This window comes from Egretta garzetta, unplaced genomic scaffold, assembly GCF_000687185.1.
Source record: "Egretta garzetta isolate BGI_Z169 unplaced genomic scaffold, ASM68718v1 scaffold369, whole genome shotgun sequence".
Taxonomy (NCBI): Eukaryota; Metazoa; Chordata; class Aves; order Pelecaniformes; family Ardeidae; genus Egretta; species Egretta garzetta.
Window position 1 is genome coordinate 161,741 of NW_009260837.1, and position 24,451 is coordinate 186,191.

General features: G+C 42.7%; 1 protein-coding gene across 1 annotated transcript in view; it reads right to left on the reverse strand.

Annotated features, from left to right (window-relative positions):
- Window positions 1–1,293: 1,293 nt before the first annotated feature.
- The window catches only part of MKX (mohawk homeobox), a 35,366-nt gene continuing 12,208 nt past the window's right edge, over window positions 1,294–24,451 (reverse strand). Inside the window, exons 3-4 of the mRNA XM_035902443.1 lie at window positions 1,590–1,623; window positions 1,294–1,480 (exon numbers count right to left, since the gene is read on the reverse strand). Of these exons, the coding sequence (XP_035758336.1) occupies window positions 1,294–1,480; window positions 1,590–1,623 (221 nt within the window). The remainder of the gene's footprint in view (window positions 1,481–1,589; window positions 1,624–24,451) is intronic.

Below are 24,451 nucleotides of genomic sequence, written 5' to 3' on the forward strand. Positions count from 1 at the left end.
TAATTTTTGGCTTTGCCACTGTTCATTCAAGCACTGTAAACCTCATTAGACTATTGTCAAAAGACTTAGAATAACTTGTACACCTCCCAATAAACCTTAAAGATAAACCTGGTTTTATGCTAGTTATTATGGTCAATTACGGTCAAGTTTAGAGACATGACATTTAATACATTGTTTAGTATCTACTTAAACCCCTCCCATCTTAAATGCTAAGATTCTTCAATGTTTCATTCCCCATTTGTGTTTCTAGTTTGGGCTGCGATAGTTTATATTATAGCTTTTTCTCACTGGAATGTGAACTGTCAATCAACTGTCCTCATTTATGCAATACATACAAAATTGAAATGTTTAATCCACATTAAAGTATTAATTTCCACCATGGAAACTTTTTTGAGCTCCATTGCAAATAATAAATGGCACTATAGATTTAGTTCTGTACAAGAAGAAAACAATTTTACTTCTATCAAAATTTTAGTAAGTCACTAGCAAAGCTTTAAAATTATAGAAGTTCAGCTTGAATTGACAGCTAGTCTGGCTAGAACCTTCTCAACTAGAAATCTTTAATGAGCAACACAGCTGGGAGCATATGTATAAGTTCAAAATAATCTGAACAATTAACTTATTTCCTAAATTTGTGTGTTCTAGAGTATTGCACTTTTCAAAGGAATGATTTTGGTATTTTAATATACTGCATATACAGGTAAGAAACATGCATAACAACCTCATTGTCACTTTGACAAAACATACTGTACAATTTTTATAACGATTAAAAAAAGAGAGAGAAAATGATGTAACAATTTCATTAAGACTCATCAATTTTTACAAGTCAAATAAGCACAATTCTCCAGGGCCTCCAGCAGTAATGTGTTTAGCCCTAGGCTGCTTAAGCCCACTTGGAATAATATACAAAGTTTAAGCATTATGGCATTGTCATTTTGAGGCATAATACTGTTGTACTATGCCCACGTTATAGCTTATTTTTTGAAAGCAAGGCACTTACTGTAATAGCAATGCAAACATCTTATGCGCACTTTGATTAACATAAAATAAGTTAATGTTTTGATAAAAACAGTTTTTTTATAATTTACATGCCTTTTATAGAAGCAATTGAACATTTCATTTAATACAATGAAAACGTCTGAGTCAGAAAGAACGTATTTTTTTAAACTGACCATACTGTAAAAGGGGGCCTATTTTCCACATTTGCCTCGTATCTGTGAATCTGATTTTGCTGAAAACCAATCCTGTGAGGAAAATGTCCGTTTGACAAGAAAAAGTAAAAGGACCCATCTCTTAAAACTGCTGAACTAATGGCACTTTAACAGTCTTTACTTCTGATATATGTGATGATTTCTGAATGATGCAGCTGGTAGTTCCCTGCAGTTTATCCTTCCCCTGGGCAAGGTTCGTTAGGGCCATAGCTGCGTTGATCTCCTTCCAGTACGTTTCATCTTTGCTGGTTCCTTTTCTGTTAGCTGCGCTAGATTCAAGCAATAACAAATATTTACACGTACAGCTTACATAGCTACGTGATATTGGGAAAACCGTAATAATAATAAGTTGGGAAAACTGTGAAGTCCCTTACTCACCTTTCACACTTATTTGGTCCATTCTCCAGAGTTTCTGAAAACAGAAAAAAAAAAGATGTCTATTTTCTTTCAATAGATTTTAAAACAGGCGAGTTCATGGGATAGGCATATGGAAAAATAACCCAAGATTAATTCCAAAATAGATACCAGATTTCCAAATGAAATCTTTGTTTTGACATGTATAAAGGGCCAGGTTCATGCAAGTGTCTGCCTGGAGAAATCTACGCTGAGCTTGGAGCAGGGCACACATCAAAAAAAGTGCTGTGGGGAGGTTCCTGAGACATGACCTTAGAGAAACAGGCTTTGGTGAGGCAGAACCTCACCAAGCTTCACCAAAACCATAGTGGCAGAACTGGTTCCGAACCCTGCCCAGCACATCCCGCACCATCCAATGTCTGGGAAAAGGTTGCCTTGGCAAATAGTGAGCATAAAGCTGGTCTTTGAGGTTCACCTACATTTTGCAGGGTGATAGAGCTAGTTTTTCAAAAGGACATAAGGAATTGCAAAACCTAAAAATAAAAAATCAGCTTCGTTGCCCTTCAGTGAATGCCTTCTTGTATGCACTAAAAATAGGACTTTCACCCACGCACACATGATGTGTGTGGTTTTTAATGCGCCCCTTGCCCAGGCTGCGACTCAGTCACAGAGGCAGGCTGAGAAGGGTACAAGTAACAAGCACACCTGGTTAACAGCCTTCAAAGGTGAAACTGCATCACAGGCATAAGCTACACTTTCCCATCAAGAGTCACATTTGTTCATTCATTAAGTCCTCACGCTGCAGAGAAGCCAGAAATATTTACCAGGCAGAAATGTATAAGCTTTATTCAGTGGGCTTGCTATCCTGACACAGAAACACATTATAGAGGAACGAGAAGCCGACGCCTAACTGCAATACCTATGGAGATCCAGTCAAACAAAAGAAACAGCAACGGCACGAGCATTAATGGCTACAAAACCCAAAAAGCCCCTGAACACAGCATAAATTTCATAAAGTAATGCACTTCTTTATGAGACTGGATTCCCAACTAAAAATCAACCTTATTGCTAGATTTCCATCAGATTTTTAATTACAAATTGATCTTTTCTTTAAACTGAGCTTCCAGTGGAACAGGTCCTAAAAGCACATGGCAACCCTTGGTAGCTCTCCATTTACAGGCGGCTTTGCCCACCACTGACCAGCAGCCTGTTTTCTCATACAGCCAGCCCATGTTGAACAACTCAGCCCAGCCGCACTCTTCAGTACTTGGAGGTGACCACCGAAGACCACAGTCTCACCAGAAGAAATGCAGGAGACCAGCTGTAATTCCAGAGGTCAGACGTTTGCCAAGCTGTTTGAGTTAACAGGCCCCCATCCTTTTGCAAAACAGCTTTAAAAAGAAATGTCCACAAGTGACCAAGGTTTACATTTTGTTCCAAAAGAGCATATCTTAAATCACTATCTCTTAGGCTCTTCTAGATCAATACTTGAATCGGATTCAAGAGCGGGAAGTTCAACCTATGCAGAGGAGAGGGAACCAAGGAAAAAAGAAACATTCGATCCAGAGAGAGGTACTGAATGACACCAAAAGTCTCCTTCTTCATGCTGTACTTGGCTACAAAAAGTTTTTCAGCCCTCTTTTTCTTTTTTTTTAGTAGAGACAATTTTAAAGAGGAGATTTAGGACTGAATAGGTCAGTAGGTATAGAAATGGAAATGGCAAGTAATAGAGATGGTCGTTGCCAGAGCAAACCTGGATATAAATACACCTCTCTCAAGCATCTGTCAGTTTCTTTTGCTGTTGGAAAATATTTCCTATGAACAAAAAAATTGCTTGTACAAACTTCTGAGGAAAGTAGGTGTGAATGGTGACACACATTCCAATTCCAGCGTTTATTTGAAGGAGTATTTGCAAATATTTTTTACTGGTGTTTAGCCAGCTCTAAAAGAAAGCGGCTTGCCCATGGTATATAAAAGCAGCAGCAGAGCTAAAAAATAAAATCCAGGAGCAAAGAGCTACCCATTCTTCAACGTTGCTGAAGATTTTTCCTGAATTACAAGTCTTTTTATATTTCATTCAGATTTTATGTTTTTTTCAAACAAATAATTTATGTCAAAGAAACTCGAAACTGGGTTACAATAAAACCATCATTGATAATTTGCAAAGCTCTTGCTAATAACTGCTGTAAAAGCATGTTCCTACAATGAAGTCTGAAAATCCATCATTTCAAAGCACAGGCCCCCTTTTTCTTGCCAAAAATCCTTTTCTGCTATACCACACCTCTGACAGCATATCCCAGTTTGCACTACCATAGCATCCAAGCAGCTCACATCTGTCTGAACAGCCCTTAGTGAAGGAAGTATTACAACCATTTTCTGGATGGGGATAAGCACATTGAAAGACACAAAGACCATTCCTCATGCTCTCCTTTACATCTTGCTGGTCAAACCAACTTGATCCAACTCAAAAGGACGAGTAGAGTTCACCTCACTTGCCTTGAACATGCCATCTAAGAGTGGTAATAAGAGTGGTAAAACACTGGAACAGGTTGCCCAGAGAGGTAGTGGAGGCCCCATCCCTGGAAACATTCAAGGCCAGGTTGGATGGGGCTCTGAGCAATCTGATCTAGTTAGCAGTGTCCCTGCTCACTGCAGGGGGGTTGGACTAGATGACCACTAGTGGTCCCTTCCAACCCTAAACATTCTATGATTCTATGATTCTATGATTCTATGATCTAAGTCATGTATCTTTATCCAGGCTAGTTGTCCATTCACAAACAACAGAGATGTCCTCCAGACAACAGAGATGTCCTCCGACAAGCGGTTTCAGCCCACCTATCTAACACTGCAATCCAACATCCCTGAGAGCTGCTGCAAAACCAGACCACAAAGCCCTTTTTTATGGCCACCTCCTCCACTGTTTCCCTTTGGGCAGCATTATCATCCATGTGGATATGCCGTGAGCTGGATGAGGGTAGGACCATGCCTCTCCTTTGGAGATTAAACTGGTGGTGTAACTACAGCCTTAACTGCTTAGCTCAGCCTGGAAGAATTGCAGTCTGGCTCTTCATTGACAAGAGAGGGAACATAGATGACAAAATTTTATCAAATTAAAAAAAAAGGTGGATCTTGCCCAACGTTTTGCTTTTTCTTCATCTTTTGCAATCTACCTGCTCTATCCCCAACTACTAATTAAGTATTTCGATAATTAAAGCCTTTTATATTTGACATATCTGCACAACAATTGCAAAGTATATTTCAGCTGTAAAAGCAACATTTTGGTGAGACTGTTTCATGAATATAATGAAAGAACAGCATTCTCAATATGGAAAGTGTTTGGTTTCTTGACCATCACACAACATATTCCTAGATTTCTCTGAGGCAACGAGGAAATGGCACTGGGACTGGGTAACATCTCTGGAAATGGTGGTGAAAGGAATGGAAAAATGATGCATCACACTGAATCTCACTGAGTAGCCTCAGCTGAAGGACTCAGCCCAGAGCAAGTGCTGATGGGCAGACCTCGCACTTCACTCATGAGCCCCCTCTCACTGTGTGAGAGGCAGCACTTTATACAAGGTACCAAGGATGCACCATAGCTGCCCTCGTGGTTAACTTTAACCTAACACGCCTGAGGTGGCAGCCGCCTCTGGGCTCTCCTGAAAAAGTGGGGTCCTCTCACTAGTTGGCCCAAGGCAGGCTGTCGCACAAACTTCAGCCCCTACAGACTGGAAAAGCTTAGATCAACGTGTCAAGTGACTCCAGAGAAAGCCAATGCTGATGCATTATTACATTCCACACTGTTCCCAAGACTTATTTGATAGGGTGTACACTGAAGTTCATCAACAGCATACCACTGGCCAGCACAAATAATTTTCCTAAACAAACTACAGTTGTGCTCCATAGCATATTTATTAATTGAAACTCAAAAAGAAGCTGCTACTGACGGTGGTTTGTTCTGCCTCAGAAAGCAACGTCCTTCTTGTGAAAGGATGTCAGTAGGCTTTCAGCATATATTGAGATCCTATAGTAAGTCTATTTAATATTAAACATCAGAAACATCTTTTTGTTACAAGTTTGGAAATTACTTAAAACAGCTGTCTGCTCTACAACTGGAAAGTTTTAAGCACTATGAAAATGGAAACTCAATCATTTATAATTAGGGATTGTCATTTATACCTCACTTTCTGGTGCTTCACTCTGCACCCAGTTGCAAGCATCCAGAGAATCAGCTTTTGCCTGGCCAGGAATGTCTCATTCTGCTCTCACCATCCGCCCAAAGAAACCAGCAAGGCAGGATATTTGTTCCCTCTTGTTTATAATAGGAAGTCACTATAAATCACTTACCAATGGAATCCTGTATACCTTTCCATTAGTATGAGTTTTCAGTATACAGTTTGCTGCAGCACGCAGTGCCAAGAGTGTAGTCACTGGACAATACCAGCTTTGTGATACAGTATGGTATTTTTCAGGAGTCACATCATTATTAATAATATATGTAGCATATATTATTTTTTTTTCACCATGAAATTTCTTCATAAATATTCACAGGCTGATCCTGACAGCTCTCTTGCAAGGTAGCCTGCAGTCCCGTTTGAGCGGAGATGGAAATGAGTCTCAGAAGTCCAAAGACAACATGCCTAGGCAATACTTTGACCATTTCAAAAGCATTTAAGAGCAGAATTTTCCAGGATTTCTCCTGTATTTAAAATGTTTTCTTTTGTTCTTCTGCTATCAGAAAGGCCCACCCAAAGAAAATAAACCCCAGGGTTCTTGCAGGCAAACCATCCTTACACCGGACAATTAGCATCACTTCCCTCCAGTACATTGCCAGTACACTTGATGTTGTCAAAATAACGTACAAATAACTCACAAGAAGATATCTATCTACGTACATACACCGTGCCCTTTTACGTACTACATCCAGTACTAGAGAAGAAAGCCAGAGCGTAAATGCCTGCTCCAATTTACAACACACAAAGGCGCTCTGGCTGCGCGGTGCTTGCGGCACATTTAAGTATTTCCGAACAATTCAGACCCTTACCGTTCGCCTAGTCCAGACTAATAACTTTTATACACTTGGATGACTTCAGGGGTGTGCTAAATAATGTTAATTACAGTCACATTTTATTCTTTGGATCTAAGAATTCTGACCTAAGAATATGACACGTGTGTGGTGATGAATTGACTTCGCCTGAAGGCCCTGCTGGGAACAGCAAAGGAAAGACGGACCACTTACGTAGGACCAAGAAGCATCCACGCTGTTCCCCTGCTTGGTGTTATACAGAGCTCAAGCTGAACAGGAACGACTGGCTTAAAACCCGGCTTTGTGTTATCAGGCAACACTGACAAAGCAAAGATGGCTCGAAACCAACAGGGGAAAGAACGTGTGAATGAGGGAACGAGACAGAGGAAAGGGTACAGAACATTATGTAGTGGGGAAAAAATGGACATGGAAGTCAAGACACGCAGTAGGTCAGTCCCACATGACCGTCCTATTTCTTGATGCTACTCAAACGTGTACAGATTCCTGATGAATTACACACCTTCTATTCTAGCTGAAAACAAGAGGGGAAAAAAGAACTGCTGGCCCCAAATGGTGAACACTATAAAATATTTGTTGGTTCAGCAAAAGGTCCCGTATAACTTATCTTCATTTTAAAATTGGCAATGTTATTCGGCTGTTTCTCTCTCTGCCTCTCCTGAACTTTCTTTTGTTGGTTTTGGAGACTCTGGCTTAACATGTGTTGACCAGCATTTTCAAAACAAGCAAGAGGAGGAAAAAGAGGGAGGAACAGGAAATAAATTGGGGCAGCTGAATGAAAAATGAAGTTTACATGTGTGAGTAAATTAGTGGTGAGATGAGGTATTTCTGTAGGTCACACACGCGCACCTTGACTCCAGTATTTTCCAAACCGCAGTTTCAGGGCACATATGACTTTCAGACCTCCGGTTCTCCGAGAACAAAATTGGGTTAACTTGAGTTAATATTCCCATACTCTTCTGCATTGACACAGCTCCTTTCCTCCCAAAGGATCCCAAACTAAACCATGAATCACAGAACATGGCTAACGTTTACCCACATCTGGGGAGGGAAGGGGGCTTAGCACAGGCTGCTCAGCAGCGCAAGGGAGGGGAAATTGTAGCCCAAAGCACTGGGCCAGGCCCTTTCCTCTTAGAAGAAATGTCATTTAATCTTGGTGCAAAGACTGTAGCACCTTTTGAAAAACCCAAGCAGAGCAAACGTCAGCTCCTCCAGCTTGAATTAGAGGAAGCAGGAGTTGGCCTTCCCATGCTTACACTTGCAGTGCTCCCATTTTGAGCCTGATGTGAACAGACAAATGAGTTTCTGAACGCGGATACTGCTCAGCCAGAGACCCACACTACCAAAGGCTTTCTAGACCTAGACAGGACTCATCCGATCCAGCACAGCAACTCTTAAAACCCTTTTCCTTTTGCACCATCCTCCCAGGTTTCCTCAGGGACATCAGACCTATTAAGGATGAATTACGGGGAAGCACAGACAGGAAAGCTCGTGCTGGAAAAGACTCCAAACTGCAGAGTCTCTTAGAGAAACATTCCCCAAACTCACCCCGGTGGCTGACCTCCTGCAGACCCCGGGCCACCTCTGCATGGGATCCACTAAGCATTGTCCCTCATGAAGCCACTCCTGCCCAGAGCAGGTCCTGGACAGGGCAGGTCTACGTGAAACCAGCCCAGCCGGGGCTGGCAGTGCTCATGCAGCAGAGCCTTTTGGTGGAGGGATGAAAGTCCCCATTTGAATTTCAGACGACCTGTGGCTGCAGACACAGCGAGGCACTGCGACCTGGGAGTGCGCCTGGTGCCAATCGCAGCGGGTCTGACCTCAGGGGGGTACTGGATTTCTACTGACAAAGATTTATTACCATGTCCTTTTGTTGGGTGGGTGGAGGAAAACTGTCAGAAACTTGCAGGAACGAGGTCTGGGCCCCGGCTCTAGAGAAAACTCCTTTTCAGCAAAGTTTTCATTTACCACTGCTCTCTCTTTCTTCCAGGATGCGGCTATGGAGCAGCTCGTAATGAAGTCACCCCTGCAACCCCGTTACCTCACTCCTCTGGCTTCACAGTGACACCAAGTGTAACAACTGACCTGTCGTCAACTGTTACGTCCTTTCAGATGAACAAACCGCATAATGACAATTTATGTTCACAGTGACAGCTACAGTGAACATTTTTCCCTGTTCTCCCAGTGTTTTGTTTTTTTTTTTTTTTCCAGGAACAGCTTTAGCCCTGGTCTGATCTCTTCTATTAAGACCCATAGGTTGGGTCTTGCCAAGGTTGGAAATATCCCTTTGCCACCATGCCTCAAACCAAGTCTTTTCAGGGAAATCTTTCTTTGAAATTTGCTTCTTGCACCAAAATGTCAGATATAAGCTTTAACTGTGAGAGACTGGTACCACTCAAGTTTTTTCCTGAATACCTGGGAACTTGAAGGCTTCTTTTCCCTGTGCAGCCTGGAGGCTGCTGAAGTGGGAGTAGGCATCTAGTTACAGTTTAATACATGTGATTTTTATAAAATGAGTGTACATGCCCACAGAGACTGGGATAGGTGTATTTTATAAACCATAAAAGAGAATTGAGTTTGCAGGTCTATATTAACATTTGTATTAATAAGTGCACTGAAAGCCCCACATAATAGTAGGCACAGTGCAAATGGTCTTACAGTCTTGGGCTACGCACCTGCATGTAAGAATTTATGAGTTAGCAAACTAGATACAAACCTGGTGTAAATCACCTCATTGTTTGGGCTGTCAGGGCTGGCTCTAAATTTCCCATGACCGGTGACAGTGTGTTCTCCTTGGTGAGATGTGGGGCACTGTGTGAGACTTGTTTTCTTAGCCAGACTTTAGTAGAGCTTATAATGGGACTCGGGGCCGGGTAGTGTTGGAGGCGAGTTGTTAACGAAGTGGCGGTTACGTGGTATTATGTTCTTTTCAAGTTTGCTGCAAAGCTGACTGAAATCAAATCTTTCCTCATTGAGTTGGCACGTAATTAAGAGCGTAATGTTGTCAGATTCCTTGGTGATAGTCTCCCACATGCATTTCATAATGGATAAACAAATATCTGACCTAGGCTTCATGGTTGGGGTTTTTTTTTTGGTGTTATTTAGAAAGGGATTTACAGCATGTGTTGTGCTGACTGGAAGGATGAAGTAGTTAGCCCTCCTATTGCAAACCGTTACGGGTTAACAGTGAAAACTAGGCAGCAGGGAAGGGGGAGGGTGAAATAAAGAAAAGAGGAGAAAGGAGGAGAGGAAGAAAAAAAGAAAGAAAGGAAAGGGCATGGGAGATGTTAAAAAAAAAGGAAATGAGAAAACAGCAAACAAAGATTCATTAGGAAAAAGAAGAGTAAGGAGTATGAGGGGAGAAAACATACCACTGTGTTAATTTTCTTTATTTTTAATATAAAAATATCCTTTTCCCACCCAGGCATCTCGTTGTTGTGCAGGCAGGCACGTTCAGGCTTTCACTCTGGATCTAAAAAGTTTAATTGGGAGCTCTTAAAGCCTAAAATAAGGCTTTAAAAGTAAAAACCTAAAGTCAAATGCAGCCAGGGTAAGCACTATTACACTCCAGCCCGATTGTTTTTCATTAAAAAAGCGGGGTGAAAGGGAGGGTTTCAAAGCCATATTTCAACCTTAGGCTGACACTACAGCAGTAAAATCTGATTTTGTTATGCTAGTTGGCTGCGGGTTTGGGAGCAGACCCTACATATGCGGTGTAACGTTATGATATGAATGCATGCACACAGGATATTTTCAGAAGCCTCCTGCAGAATTTGGAGAAACGTGCCCCCCGTTCCCGCGGCCCCGCTCGCAGGAGCCAGCTCCTCTCCTGCCCCTGGGAGCCAAGCGGGCTCAGACATGGCATATGCTGCACAAAGGCAATTTAAATTACAAGGTGCTGCATTTTCAGGCAAGCGGAGGAACTTCTAAGTGAATGCCAGAACTGATTTCCAGGGTGTGTTTAGCCAGCAGCATGGAGTAAAGAATGGATAAGTCTGTCAGGGAGAGGCAATTCACTGTTTCTTTCACTCACCTGTAAGATAAAGAAGAGACTCTCTTCTAAACATCACTACTTCCATCTGCTGCATGGGGTACTGACACGTGCGCAATACTTAAGTCCAAATATTAAACGCCAGGTACCTAAGTTATGTCCCAAACTTAGGGCGCTCTGTGCAATCACAAGCATAGGAATTCAAGCAGCTCGCGAGGAAGTGCACAAGCACATACAGGGCTCCAACAGTCAAACAGCCCTAAGAACGGCCGTAGGCTGCAAAAGAGCTTCATGGTAACCCCAGAAAACCATTGCACAGCAGATCCTATGAATGACAGGATCGCATGTGAAATTTCAAAAATTATAAGGAGATACAGATATATTCATATATATATATATATATGTATGTATCTGCTTCTATATCATGGGTGCATAAATATGGGAATGCCTAAGCAGTCTGCCTTCCTCCTAAGCGTGCTGTGAGATGCAGCAGTACAATCACACACGGTATTTTGTGCGGTCGCTGCCTCCCCGATGGCGCAGGACAGATCTGCTCCGGGGCCGAAGCTGGAGCAGCAGTGAGACCTTTCCCCACGCAGCCTCAGCACTACGGGACAGCAGCTGCAAGGCTGTTGCGGGAGAGGAACACAAGAGGATAAAAGATCGTCACATGGATTTAAAAATGCCAAGTAAATCCTGTTAGTGATTGACAGTCTCTCTGCTTCTGCTACAGGTTGGTGCAAGGGGCTCGGCGCGATGTTTTAATCAACCTTTTCACTGATGCCATAGTACGTTCCCCAGACTCTGAACTCCAACTCGAGAGCCTGGGCTCTCATCTTCAGCAGTGCTGAGCACTTGCAGGTGCAAATGAGGTCAACGAGAGCTGTGCTTTGAATGCATAAAGAGCCATGAAATCATGAGCATGCACAAGGTCTTAGGTATCTAAAATGGCTTCAAATTGTAATTGTTTGGTGCCTCAGTTCCCCATTTGTGAAATCCTACAGACGTCTTAGGAAAAAAAACTTTATTAAAGTTCGTGAAGAACCAGATGGAGTGTATCAAATGGTATGGAACAGCACATCATGAAGTTAATCATCCTGTCCTCAGAGCTGCTTAGCTGCGTTCACATTAGTGCCTTGCTGGTAGACAAGCAGCAACGAGAACCCAGTGAGGAACGTGAGCTGGGTTTTGAGGCTTCTTTCAAACTGGGGTAGTTCATATACATCACAAAAGTATGTGAAGAACCAGATGGAGTGTATCAAATGGTATGGAACAGCACATCATGAAGTTAATCATCCTGTCCTCAGAGCTGCTTAGCTGCGTTCACATTAGTGCCTTGCTGGTAGACAAGCAGCAACGAGAACCCAGTGAGGAACGTGAGCTGGGTTTTGAGGCTTCTTTCAAACTGGGGTAGTTCATATACATCACAAAAGTACCTCTTTCCTCATCTAGCTAGAAATGTGATGGGAACCCCTTTATTCAGCATCCTGAGCGATTACAGGAACCTATACAGAGAGCTGTAGTCATACATCTCCTTCACCATATGCAGAATAACCAGCAGAAAGAAACACTGCTGAGTGAACTGCAGGGGGAATAGTTGTCCATGGATTATTCTCAGCTCCGATTGCACAAAAATGATTTTAGTGTTTGACTGCATTTTTTTTGAGTCAAATTTTTAGTTCTGCTCCCTTTGTTTTCCCTTGTGAAGCTACTGCAGTCCTCATGCTCCTGCTCACAACTGGCACTGTTATTATTTCCATTACAGGATTTCTTCCCAAACCTAAATATTCCCAGACACCTTCTGAACAGGCCCTCAGAGATCCTAGTAAACTGGGAGGTATCTCAAGAAGGGCTGTGTTCTCAGTTTTCCTATTCACCAAGCAAGTGAGAGGCAGTGCAGCAAACCAGGCAAAAGGGGGGGGGAGGCTCTCAGAGCAGAAGAATTCTGTGTGCCCAGAATTATTCAGGAAGCTGTACCCATTTGCCAAGAGGTTTTGAAGAAGCAGAAACGCCTCCTTCTTCTCCAAACATCATCTTGTATTTACAAATGGTTTGAGTCCTAGCACAGTGCAATTTCAATGACTCTGCGGGAGAATCGTACTTAGAAGAGCTCGAAGACTATCCTGCCTATCTTGGAGATTGGTGCAGTGTAAATAAATCAGCCAGGCTGAGCTTGAATCCTCAAGGAGCCGCAAAACCTTCAGACTGCAGATGCTCACTAATTGAAAGTTGTAAGAGCCCTTCACAGCAGAGTCTTTGCGTAAGACAGATGAGGCTCCTGCACTCCAAAGGAGCATGTCTGGGAGGTCCTGAAACAGTAGTAGGCCGGTATTTAACATTGCAAAAGCCTTGGATGTGAACAGCTTTGTGGAAGAAGATGGAATTGCTCTTTTGGCAAAACATGTGAAACTGTCTGTGATAACGGGAATGAGAGCAAGGATGACTGAACAAATATTTGCACTGAATGCCTTGTCAGGACAGGGGAATTGCTACTGATACGATCTTTACTTTCAACGTTACTGCTTCTGACAGTCTTACAGACTTTGCAGATGTTTATTGGCCACTAAATCATTCTTCAAGAATGTTGGCTCCGTTCCCAAACCTGAAGAGTCTGAATGTGAAGGGGTTTGTTATTCAACACACACTGCTGCTTTTGGAGACAGTGATTTTCAAGAAACCAGCAGGGAAGCGTCGTCAACTGATAACAACACGGGACTGAATTCAGACTTCTCAGCACTCGGGGCCTCAGGCGTGAGGCACGCTCGAGTAAACGCACACCGCGTAGCGGGGCATCGCGTATCCACGTGGCACAGCGTTCTGCCGGAGCCACGGCAGCAGCGCTGTGCCACATTAATCGACCTGTATCGTAGCAAAGATTGCTGCGGAGAGGCAGGGCTTACTAGCTCATCCTGACCTTGATATACGGCTTGCAGTTCTTGACATAGTGCAACCGCATGAATTTTAGGGCCTCTGTAAAACTCACTCCATGGTGCTGCAGAGATCGTTACTGTTCCATTCGGCTCCTCAAGCTGTAGGACGCACTGTGCGCCAACGAGGCGTCTTCAAACCCTCTGCCATTCACCCCAGGAAGAGCAGTTCACAAAGGCTGAGCTGCAGAGGACACTAAGACACCGTATTTCAAGCCAAACAGATTTGCTTTCAAATAGAGAGTATTCGAACCGCGGGCAACATGCCCAGGCTGTTTCTCTGAGTGAAGATGCCGATTCTCTGAGATCATTGCAAACAGCTCTCACCTGAAAAAGCTACACTGGCCACTGGAAACGATACTTAAATAGCAACTACACCAAAATAGCAGTAATAGTAATCGTGACAGTAAGAACACATATCTTTTAAATAATGAGTGATAAAACGTAATCCATGCCTTTGTACTAATAAAATGACAAATTATTGAGGCACGATGTATTATTACCACAGGGGAAAAATGTATTATCCAGAATGAATAAGCATTCTTTCTCCCAAAAAGGCACTGAATTCCTGTGTATTCATACTTGAATACTTGTGTAGCCCAAGTCACAACAGTGGACATGATCTAACAGCAGTTAAAGCCAGTAGCCTCCTCTAAAACCTAACTGAATTGCCAGCTATCAGCCTCCAAGATCAAAGACAATGTTACCTACTACCTGACCCCCCCAACATCTTCCTCCCCAGTAGGGTGAATACTGTTTCTTTAAAAATGTCAGGTTGGCGCTGAGATAGGGTGCTTCAAAAATATGTAAGACAGGTGCAGAAGGCAATAGCATCATATTTACTACATATTTGGTTTACATTAGCTCATACATGTTTTACTGGAAGTCAGGAGATTTCTATTAGGGAACTCTCTCCTGCAAGAGTTTGCTGTGTCAGACTTAAAACACACATATATATTTATGGTAAAGCCATATGGTATTTATGGTTAAATCAACTGACATACTTCAAAAAAAAAAAAAGAATTTTGAATAATTTGAAAGAACTGTAGATCAAAAACAACTCAGAAGCTTTACCAGTATGTATAAATAACCACTCTTCCCTCCTGTTACCATAAATCAAAGAAACCCTTCACCCAGCAGGGTTTGCAATCAGGGGAAACTGGGCTACATATATATATATATATGCATAAAAATAGGGAAAATATCATCCACAGAATGCCATTCCTCACACAGACGCAGTTGGAAATCACTGTGGACTTTTTTGCTCAAGGAGCAACCGAATTAACTTTATCTCAGAGCAACTCGTGCTTCTGTAATTTGCTTATGCGTCTTCCCTGACCTGCTTAGATGCTTTCCTAAGGGTAAGCAGCATCTGCAACAATCACATATTTGTATAGACTGCCCTGCATGCTCATCTCCCTTTTAAGAATTTCCACTTCTATAGAGAAAAGCAATGAGACAGGAAGTCATGGTTCCAGGCATAAATAACATTCATATTTTTTTAGGGAACAGCTATGGTGAAAAAAACTGAGATCCTTTGATCCCTCCAACACAGTCCAAGCCTAGGCTTTGAGCCTTTGGACGGAGGACGGGAGGAGGACTCTGAGCAGCCACGTGAGCCAGGCAGCTACGATACAAAGGCTCTAAGCTCTGTGAACTGAAATGGTGCATGTTCTCTAATTAACTCGCTGCTATTACTAGCAGTATTTCTGTTTCCACTTTTAAAACAATAAAAGCTTTTTCTTTCATTTTGCAGAAATTTTTACTTTTTACTTTTGCCCGTGAGCCAAAGCTTTCCCGTAGAGCAACAGCCTCTACATCACCGTTTGTGAAGTTTATGGAGACCTGCAAAGGGTCTGCAAAGCAGAAAGCGGCAAATCCCACGTGCGGACAACGCCTGCTTTCCTCACCACCCTCCTTCTGCGGCAGCGGGCAAACAGACCGTGCACCACCAGCAAACGTTGTACGTGAGGGTGCAGATTCATCAGGGCACACAAAGCGCTCGCCCAACCAGCCTAGCGGGCTGCCAGCAGCCGTTTTACTTCAGAGGAACAAACCAGCGAGGCGTTGGCAAAAGCGGCGCCTGGGCGCAGTGCTGAGAGAGGGGCTCCCCACAGGCAGGACTCAGCTAGTGCTGGCCTGCACCAGCAAGCCCAGCCACGACTCCAGGTGAAGCGTATCTTTTAAAAATACTCTCCTGAGAGCACTTCCTAGGCAAGCGCCATCCCAGGTAGGAGCATCTTGAGGGCTGCTCAATACACCCTGAAGGCTGTTGACCACCCATAGCCTCCTCCAGACTCCAAATACTGTGGCCTTTGAAATCAAGAGGGCAAAACGTTTTCTGTTCAAATGATTGGTATTGTGAAAGCAGAAGATTCGCATACTAAAACTAAGGTTTAACTTGTTCTCCAGTTTGTCAATAAAATCAGACTTGTTTCTTTTTGTGTCTCAGAGAAAAACAGGATCTGTAGAAAACATTTAGTAGGGCACGAACATTTAGAAAAATGGGCAAGATTTATAAATAGAAATACTACTTTTTCAAGGATGATGAAAACAGTATCTAGATATGTAATAATATAAAATCTACTGCCTAAATACTATGTCTACTTGCACAGCACATTAAAAAAAAAGCATTTATATTTCAAGGAAACAGTACAAAATTTGCGCTGATTATACAATGAAGCTTCAGATGAGTCTACAGCTCATCTGTTTTTTAACTGTTCTTGTTCTCACAGATACGTGCAAGACACGTTCCTTTACAAAACACTCCTACATTCTAAGCAGCAGAAAGGATGCCCTCCTTTGGGCAAATAAAACACTTTTCATTTATTTGGATGAAAAACTATTAAACAGAACAAATTTCCAATCAACACTCATTAATTTGAAACACTAAAGAGTCTCCCGTATTGAAAGCAGATTGCTCTGAAGAAACACTAATTTTCAAGGTCATAACAGCGCTGGCAAAACTCAAAAAAGTTGTAGTCCAACTTGCTTGTGTTCAGCTGTGTTTACTTAGTCTCAATTTGACAAAAGTCTGCCTCTGATTATACATAGCAGTCATCTGCCCACAGATAAATAGATATTACACAAACATTTGGAGGGAATGACGTTTGGCTACCATTATTTTTGGAATAATTTACTCTGCATCCTGAACTTAAAACACCAAAATGATTCATAATGTGTTTGGGACCCAAGTATTTCCATTTAATAAATAAATTGACCTCTACGACCTTTGTGGACTTCATATTGTACACGTTAGTGGGTAAAAAAAAAAGGTAATTTATTGTTAAATATTCTGTATGCCTGGGAAAGGTGGATTTATACAGAACTGAGACCGAAGCCAGTGGCACATCTGGTGCACTCACTGCAGCAGGTCAGAGCCCAGCACCTGCACTGCAAAGGGCTCAGGATGCTGCTGGATTGGGGGCTCTAACCCCGCTCTGCAGGACACCCCACCCCGTCGCAACCTGTGGGCGAACGTGTGCTGCTCAGCTCGCCGCAGGGCATGCACCTGCAGTCAAAGCCCACGCTAGCAGAAAACCTAACGGTGGTGCCTGAAATACAAATGTGTTTTCTATTTCAAATGTACCTATGTCAGATGTAAACTCAATAGTTTTCTGCCTGTTATTTGTAGGAGGGAAAATATGAATACATATTGGATGCCAAACTGAAATTTTGCCTTTCCTGAAGCAGGTAGTTGTTTCATGAGATTTATAAAACAGCTTATATTTTAAAACAGACCTGCAGTATTTCTCTGATGTGGATAGAAATTTTGTCCAGTTACAAGATATTACTTAGCCTAATGCATTTTGTGTTATAAATTATCCAAGAATAAGGTAAAAACTTACGAACAAATTATAGTCCCTGCTCCCATTCCTTCCCTCTCCCTAATTCTCTCCCCTTTAAGCCCCTGTCAGCTTCCCAGCATCAACCACCCCAAACAGTGTTTCCATGTCAAGCCCTGGAAGTATTGAGGGCACTTCCAAGTCCATGAGGGATGTTGTTACTGCTGTACATTTGAAGTGGAAGATGTTTCCAGAGTATGGTGATAGATGGAAGAATAAAACCTAGACCAGACAGAGGAGCAGATAGATTAGTTTCTGTAAAGTTAGCATGCTTTCAAAAATGTCTTTTCAATTAGAATACCAAAATTAAGAAAGCCTCCGATGCAATAGGAACCATATGTGTTTGACATATCCAGCTTCTCTATCTTTGACATCTAAATATTCAGTTTAAAGAAAATTAAGACATTTGTTTACAAAGAACTAGTTTATGTGTTTACAAGACTAAGCTGGAGGTTTTCAGATGGAACGATTATATACTAGTAATTTCCCCTCATTTTCCCTTGTTTCAGGAAGGAATAGTACTGTGAAGAAGGAATGTGTTTTCGATGTGGACAGCTGGAGGTACAGAAAACAGATTTTTGTCACGTGGAACAAATGCAGCAAATTCCTTCTCTACAGGCTGTTTTCTTACAGAGACTAAGTCTTAGGAGATCATTACGCTATGATGCAAAACCCCACGCATTCAGAAGCGTGCTAACGATCGCAACCCAAAGAAGAGTTAATTCAGATGGAATCCAGGAAAATGAGGCAGCACAGAAACCTCATCAGCGGTCCAATCACATGACAAAACGCGAGGCATCTCCAAAGCCACTGCCTGCCAAAAAAAGAAAGGCTGCTGCAAGAAAAATACTTTCACAGCTTGATATCTGGGTCTTGTGACTGCTATCCAAACAAGGAGTAAAAGTGGTACTATATAATGTGGCAGGGTAAACAGAACCACCCACTCGTCATCACCAATCATGTTTTTAATTCAGATAAATTCTGTTTCTTTAAAAAATGATGGGGGAAAAAGAAACAAAACCTTTTGTTGAACTTGAAAATTGTGTGTATAATCTGATCTGGCATGACATATTTTTGGTTCATATATATCATGAACTATATAGGAATGCATGACTTGCCATGCAGAATCAGACTATCGGTCCATCCCGGGTGATGTCCTCTCTATGCTACTGACCGATGCTCATCTCAGAGGAGCACAAAGGCATCTATGCAATAGGTTAAGAAGATTTTCTGCCTGCAACTTACAGATGATGACTTCAAAAATTTTCAAATGAGAGATCTAACCTCCAAAATTTACAGAAAGGAGTAGACCTGGGAGAAGTTGGAACTTTCAGGAACACTGGGGCAGAAAAGCCTCTACCTTTGGCCAAACTGTCTTACAGTAGCCTGAAAACTAGTTATAGTTTTCAAAACAGGTCTTGGTGAGATTTGCCAAAGTCTGGGTTGGGTATGATTAAGCCGAGGTATGAGAACTCTTCTATGCTTTTGTGTTCAGCTTAGTCAGGGATTGCAGATGTACCAAGAAACTGGGAACTGAATAACCACATGCCCCATACAAACAGACACCCTTCACCACCACTGCTACCAGAACTACAGTACTTCCCAGACTCGGACTAAGTTCTGTTTTTTTCCCTGAGTTGCGAGCAACAGTTTGTATTACTTTGCCTTGTATTCTAAGCAAGGTCATACTCTTTTCTAGAAGTGTATTTGCTCTCAGCCTGCGTAACATGGAAAACAACGCCAAGACATAGTAATTGGATTCAAAGGTGCCTTCCAAGAAGAGTGGCAGTATCTTGAATGCTTATCTACCCTCGTTTGTCAAACACTTAGAAAAGGAAAATGTCATTCTCAGTCCAAACTTCTCATTTTGGACAGTGAAAAAATGCTAGTATCTCCTATGCTTCTCTAATTTATTCTGGAGCCCTTCCCCGTTACACTCCAGGTTCCTACCAGTATTTCCATCATATCTGCTTCCCCAGTGTTTTTATCTTCTTACCTTCATCCCCTTGATGTCTTTTCTTTCCTCGTCCTTCCCCTCCATCGCTCTCCCCTTTCCTCTTCCTTTTTGTTCTTGTCCTCAGTTATGCATTCCCTTTTCTGCATCCTCTCCCAGCACTCTCCTCTCTCTATGATCTTCCAAAACTTTCTGTTCTTTATTTTCCCACCTGTATTTATTTCCTGGCTAATTTTCCTTTTTCCTTTTGCTATCCATCCTTTCTTCTATCTTTTCCCTTTTAGAACCAAAATGATACTCCAGCCATAACGTACCTGAGGAGCGGGCCACACCTTTTAAGTCCATTCTCAGTACTAAATGGATGGAAAGTGTCTCAAAAAGAGGTAAATGACTATTCCAGTCACTGCCCCGGACAAACAAGTGTAGCTTCCATTCACAGCTGGAGGAGTTCAGCGCCTGAGTCAAGTTATTCCCCATTTGCTACCAGTCACTGTTTGGTGTGGGATTCCTGCTATAGCAATCTGTACCCACACCAGGGCACAGAGAGACAGACAGAATTTCTTGCAGTGGCCGCAGGGTGTTGGTGATGAGAAAAACAACTCAGATAATGTAAGTCCCTTCTTCACTATTAACTGAGATCGGCACCAAACATAAGCGAAAACTTTGTTGAAGTTTAAAAGACTAAGGAAGAGGAGGACTATATAAATACGGAGACAGTTATGCACCGCTTCACCCCCTGTACTCTGCTGGATCTCTAAGAAAATACCAAAGCATCACAAAAAAAGTTCCCCGTATGGCATGCATCATGTAATTAATATCACAACTAATGAAAATCTCTGTCTTGGCTTCAAGTGAAGTGGTTTAACATCCTGTGAAAGGACAGAATTACACCACACAAGCAATTAGATCAAGAGGATAAAAGACTAAGAAGCATTGATTCCTTGAACTTCTTGAGATCCGCCCATCAAAACAGTAAATGTTTGCTGTCCAAGACGAAACAAGCTAATAGAAACATGCACTAGAAATCATCTTTATGGCCAATGCTCCAGAGAAAATATTGGAGGACGCTTTTGTTTTTCATGGTGAATGTGTTGCCCCTGTTACACCCCCCCAGTTGAAAGCCTGGCTCCCCCCCTCCAGCCGGTGCTGCCTGGGCAAGTGAGAGCTGCCTGTGCACAGCCCAATCCAACTTGCACACCCGATCTTTCAAAATTGTCTCTGTTTTCTTTGTCTCGCTCTTTTTATATTGCTTCTGGTGGTTTTTTTGTGTGTGTTTTTGCTGCTGCTCGCTTCCCACCCCTACCGCTCTCCAACTGCTTGCTGGGCAGGCACAGCAATTCCATGTAAGGAACGCGGGGAAGAGCAGCATTCCTTGATTTTTCTGTGCACAGTAACTTGCACGACATTTGATCATACACAGAGATTAAGTCATTCATGAATAGGGCCCAAAGGGAGGAACAACTCCAGAAAAACAACCCTCCTTGCTGGTAGCGCAGCATCCAGGACTCCACAGTCATTACTGCCACAGTTACAATTCGTAGCCGATCTGGCAAAGCGAGGAATCCAACTGCAGGCTCTGTGGTTTAAATAAAATGTATCTACAGCAGCTTGGATCAATGTTTAAAAATGTTCCATGTTATTTTAGTCCAAGGACAAGCTTTTAAAATTAAAAGAAAACTTTGGCTTTAATTACAGATTAAAAGTGAAAGTTGTTTAAAAAGAATGCGGTTCTGAGAAGAACAGTAATAGGAATGATTTAAAATTTAAAACTCGTTCTTCTCTCTCCCAGCATGTGACAAGTCTCCTTGTAAATATTTAAACCAAAAGTTTGAAAGCGATTCATTTGCGGACACTATTTAGGGTGCTTCTGCCTTGCTGTCGTGGATCTTTGGCATAGCTCGACTTTTTCCTACATTTATGTTTTCAAGCTAAAGTAAGTGTCAGATTTTGATGCGTGTTGCAATGGCCAAAAAAAGAACCACAACTGTAACTTTTGCCTCCTTTTCCCCTAAATCTTGTTACTACATGTGTGATGCAGCACATGTCACCACCTTATACATAAATGCAAAGGGTTTGCTCCAGATCAGCCACGAGCAACGCGATCCCAAAGCGGTTAGGTGCTACAATGGAGAAGTTGCTGCTCTTGGGATGATTTTCAGCAACAATTGCCCATCTGAAAATCATTAGTGCATAGCAGTGGATTTTCCACATGTTCAGATGCTGGACAAGCAGGTTGCCCTTGAAGTATGGTTCCCCGGGGGAAGAAGGAAAACCCAGAGAAAAGTATTCTATTGTCAGATCACGGTTTCGCTAGAGCCAGACAAAAATATGGTCAAGCATTCACTTGGCTGCTCTGCTGGCAAAACTATAGGGTACCGAAATGGAGACAGCTAATGAAGAAGGCAAAGAATGAAGCTCAGGAGGAAGAAGATCTTAAAGGAGTACAGATTTTTTTTTTCTTTAAAAAAAATCAGAAATAGGATTAAGTATGCAAATTTAATGACGTTCACATTACTGACCTTTATTTTTATAAGGCCAAAAAGGTTTAGGAGGGGTAGTATTTTCCTGATAAAGTATCTCATCTTTTCCTTCAGCTGTGTTTGAAGCACCGATGCGAAAGTATTGAAGGAGCCTAAATAAAAAAGGCTATGAATATAACCAGGCAGTATTTGATATTTAATGCCCCATTAATCGATAATTTGGCTTGAAGGAGGAAAAAAGTTGGCAAAAGCGAATGGAATTCTTTAGCTCCTTGTTTTACTTAAGAAAAATTCCCAATGGGCTTCACTTAAACAAAGAACTTTAGTTTTCCACTGGAAAGACAAAAAGAAAATCTTGGTCTAGCATGTCCTGCCACATGCTTTAACTACACAGTAAAAGAGTATGTACTTGGATCCCAGGCACATTTCAAAAGTGTAGTATTTATTAGCTGCTCTGTTGCCAAGTTCCACTATTATCATTTTATTATAACTAAGGTATATTTTTACTAACTAAATTATATTTAGGTCTTTAGTTTAAGCATTTGAAGGTCTTGGAGTGTCACGTACAAATGACATACAATATATCACAGGAATTTGTTGATTTTCTCCCTCCTCCTCTCCTCTATAAACAGTTACCCTATATCTGTGATCTCGGGGCATTTGACTTTCCTAAACCCATAATCCAGCTGTAAAGATACGCGGGGGCCGAGGGAACGAAATCCTCGGACGGAGCAGAGCTCGCCAAGGACGAAGGTGAGCCCTGTTACCGGATAACCCACGGCACACACGTCCCTCACACCCCGAGGGGCAGCACAAACCCACCGCTCCCCACCACCCCCCCAGACACCTGGCTCCAACCCTCCTCTGCTGCCCTTCGCCCAGCTCACCCAGACCTGGCTTTTTGCTGAGACATCCTGTTCCCAGCTGGGGCTGGGGGCTGGTTTTTCATACGCAGGAGGTGTTGCAGGGTGGGACGCAGCCTCTCCATGGGCGAGAGTGAGCAGGGGCCAGCAGCTCAAGCCAAGTCTGCCCCAGCAGAGCCTTGTCCCACACCCCTCGTTAAAGGATTTTTGGTCCCAGGGGAAGCATGAGGCTGCTGCCCGGAGGCTGTTGGGATGGGACAGAAGGAGGATGTGGCCATAAGGCAGGAGAGGGTTTTGGTGGGCTTACGTCAGGCTGGGTGTTGCTGCTGCTCTGGGCAGGGAAGGGGTGTCTCCATGTGGCCATGACACCCACCGAGAGATGACAGAGCTCCTCAAACCTCAGCAAGTGCAGCAGTACCGTGGGGCTGAGTGAAGCCTTTATTTTTCCTATTTTGTGCAAGGAATGAAGGAAGAGCAGCACCCAAGTATGAGCACTTACATTCTCCAAGGGTCACAGTCTTTGATCTGTGGGCAAAGATCCCACTGAAAGCAGCTGGAGTTCACCAAATGAAGTTTGGAAAGCTTTGCAAGCACATGAACATTGTGTGTCAAACCATGTAGCGTGCTTTGGGGCCAAAGCTCTCGAATACCAGACCAGCTTTGTCCAACATTACGCACTTCCAAAGGCTTGGTTTTAAAACATCTGAGTGCCTGCCCATCAGTTGTCAGGTGAAGCTAGCGGCACTTTGAATCGGACGTCAGGTGTAATTATTAGCCCCTTTTGAAGTAACAGGGCAGAGAATCAGGGATGTGAATCTGTGAGTTGAATGAGGTACAGAGGACTGAAGAATATTAATGACCTTTTCTCTATATAGATCCATAATGAAAGTAACAAAAGCAAATTAATGCTCATGTGTGCTTGTAGCCAGGAGATGTTATCACTTACGGCCTCATTAGACTAAGAGTGAAAACAGCAGCAGAAACGCTGGGAGTAGTACCAAAAGGAAAACAGGCTTATAAAAATGCCTGCCATTTTTTTTATTAATTTAAAATGTTTAAACAAGCATTTCTTTACTTTGGTTTAGCCAGCAAAAAAGGCCTCTGCAGTAAAACACAGGATCACTGGGATCAATATCTGCAGGTCAGCCTCATCTTCTCTGCTGACCTCCATTAACAGGATTTTGGGCTTTGCTGGGCAAGCTGGAGCAAGCGCTTCAGTGAGGCATGGGATTTGAAAGAGAGATACCTCATCATTCATGGATAATACAACTGGGAGCCTCTCCTCCTCCATCTTTGCAAAGTTCACTGCCACGGTGAACTACTGCACAGCTCTGGGCTAAAGGAGTAAGTACAGCAAAACAACAAGGCAGCAGGCTTGAATTCTACAGATATTGTAATAGAGAGCTGAGGAAATCTGTATACGTGTGTGTATATGTGTGTGCGTGTGCATATATATATATATATATATATGAAAGATTGTATGGTTTACAAACACCACTACAGTCTCTGGAGCTGGCCAGAGCAGCACAGCTTTTCTGGGGGGTTCTCCCCACTTCAGGAAGTGTCTCTAAACACCCAGTCCTACTGAGATTCAGTAATTAGGAAGCATGGAACAATTGCAATTTGGAACTTGCGGACAGGGGAGGGCCTCAGGCTTCACGCAGCACCCATGCTCCCCCCGCTGACGTTGGTCTCACAGGCTACATGGGGCTCTTACTGGCACCGCTTTCGCCGCCGGCACAAACAGCACTCCAGGCACCCAGAGCCTTCCCTGATAAAGGA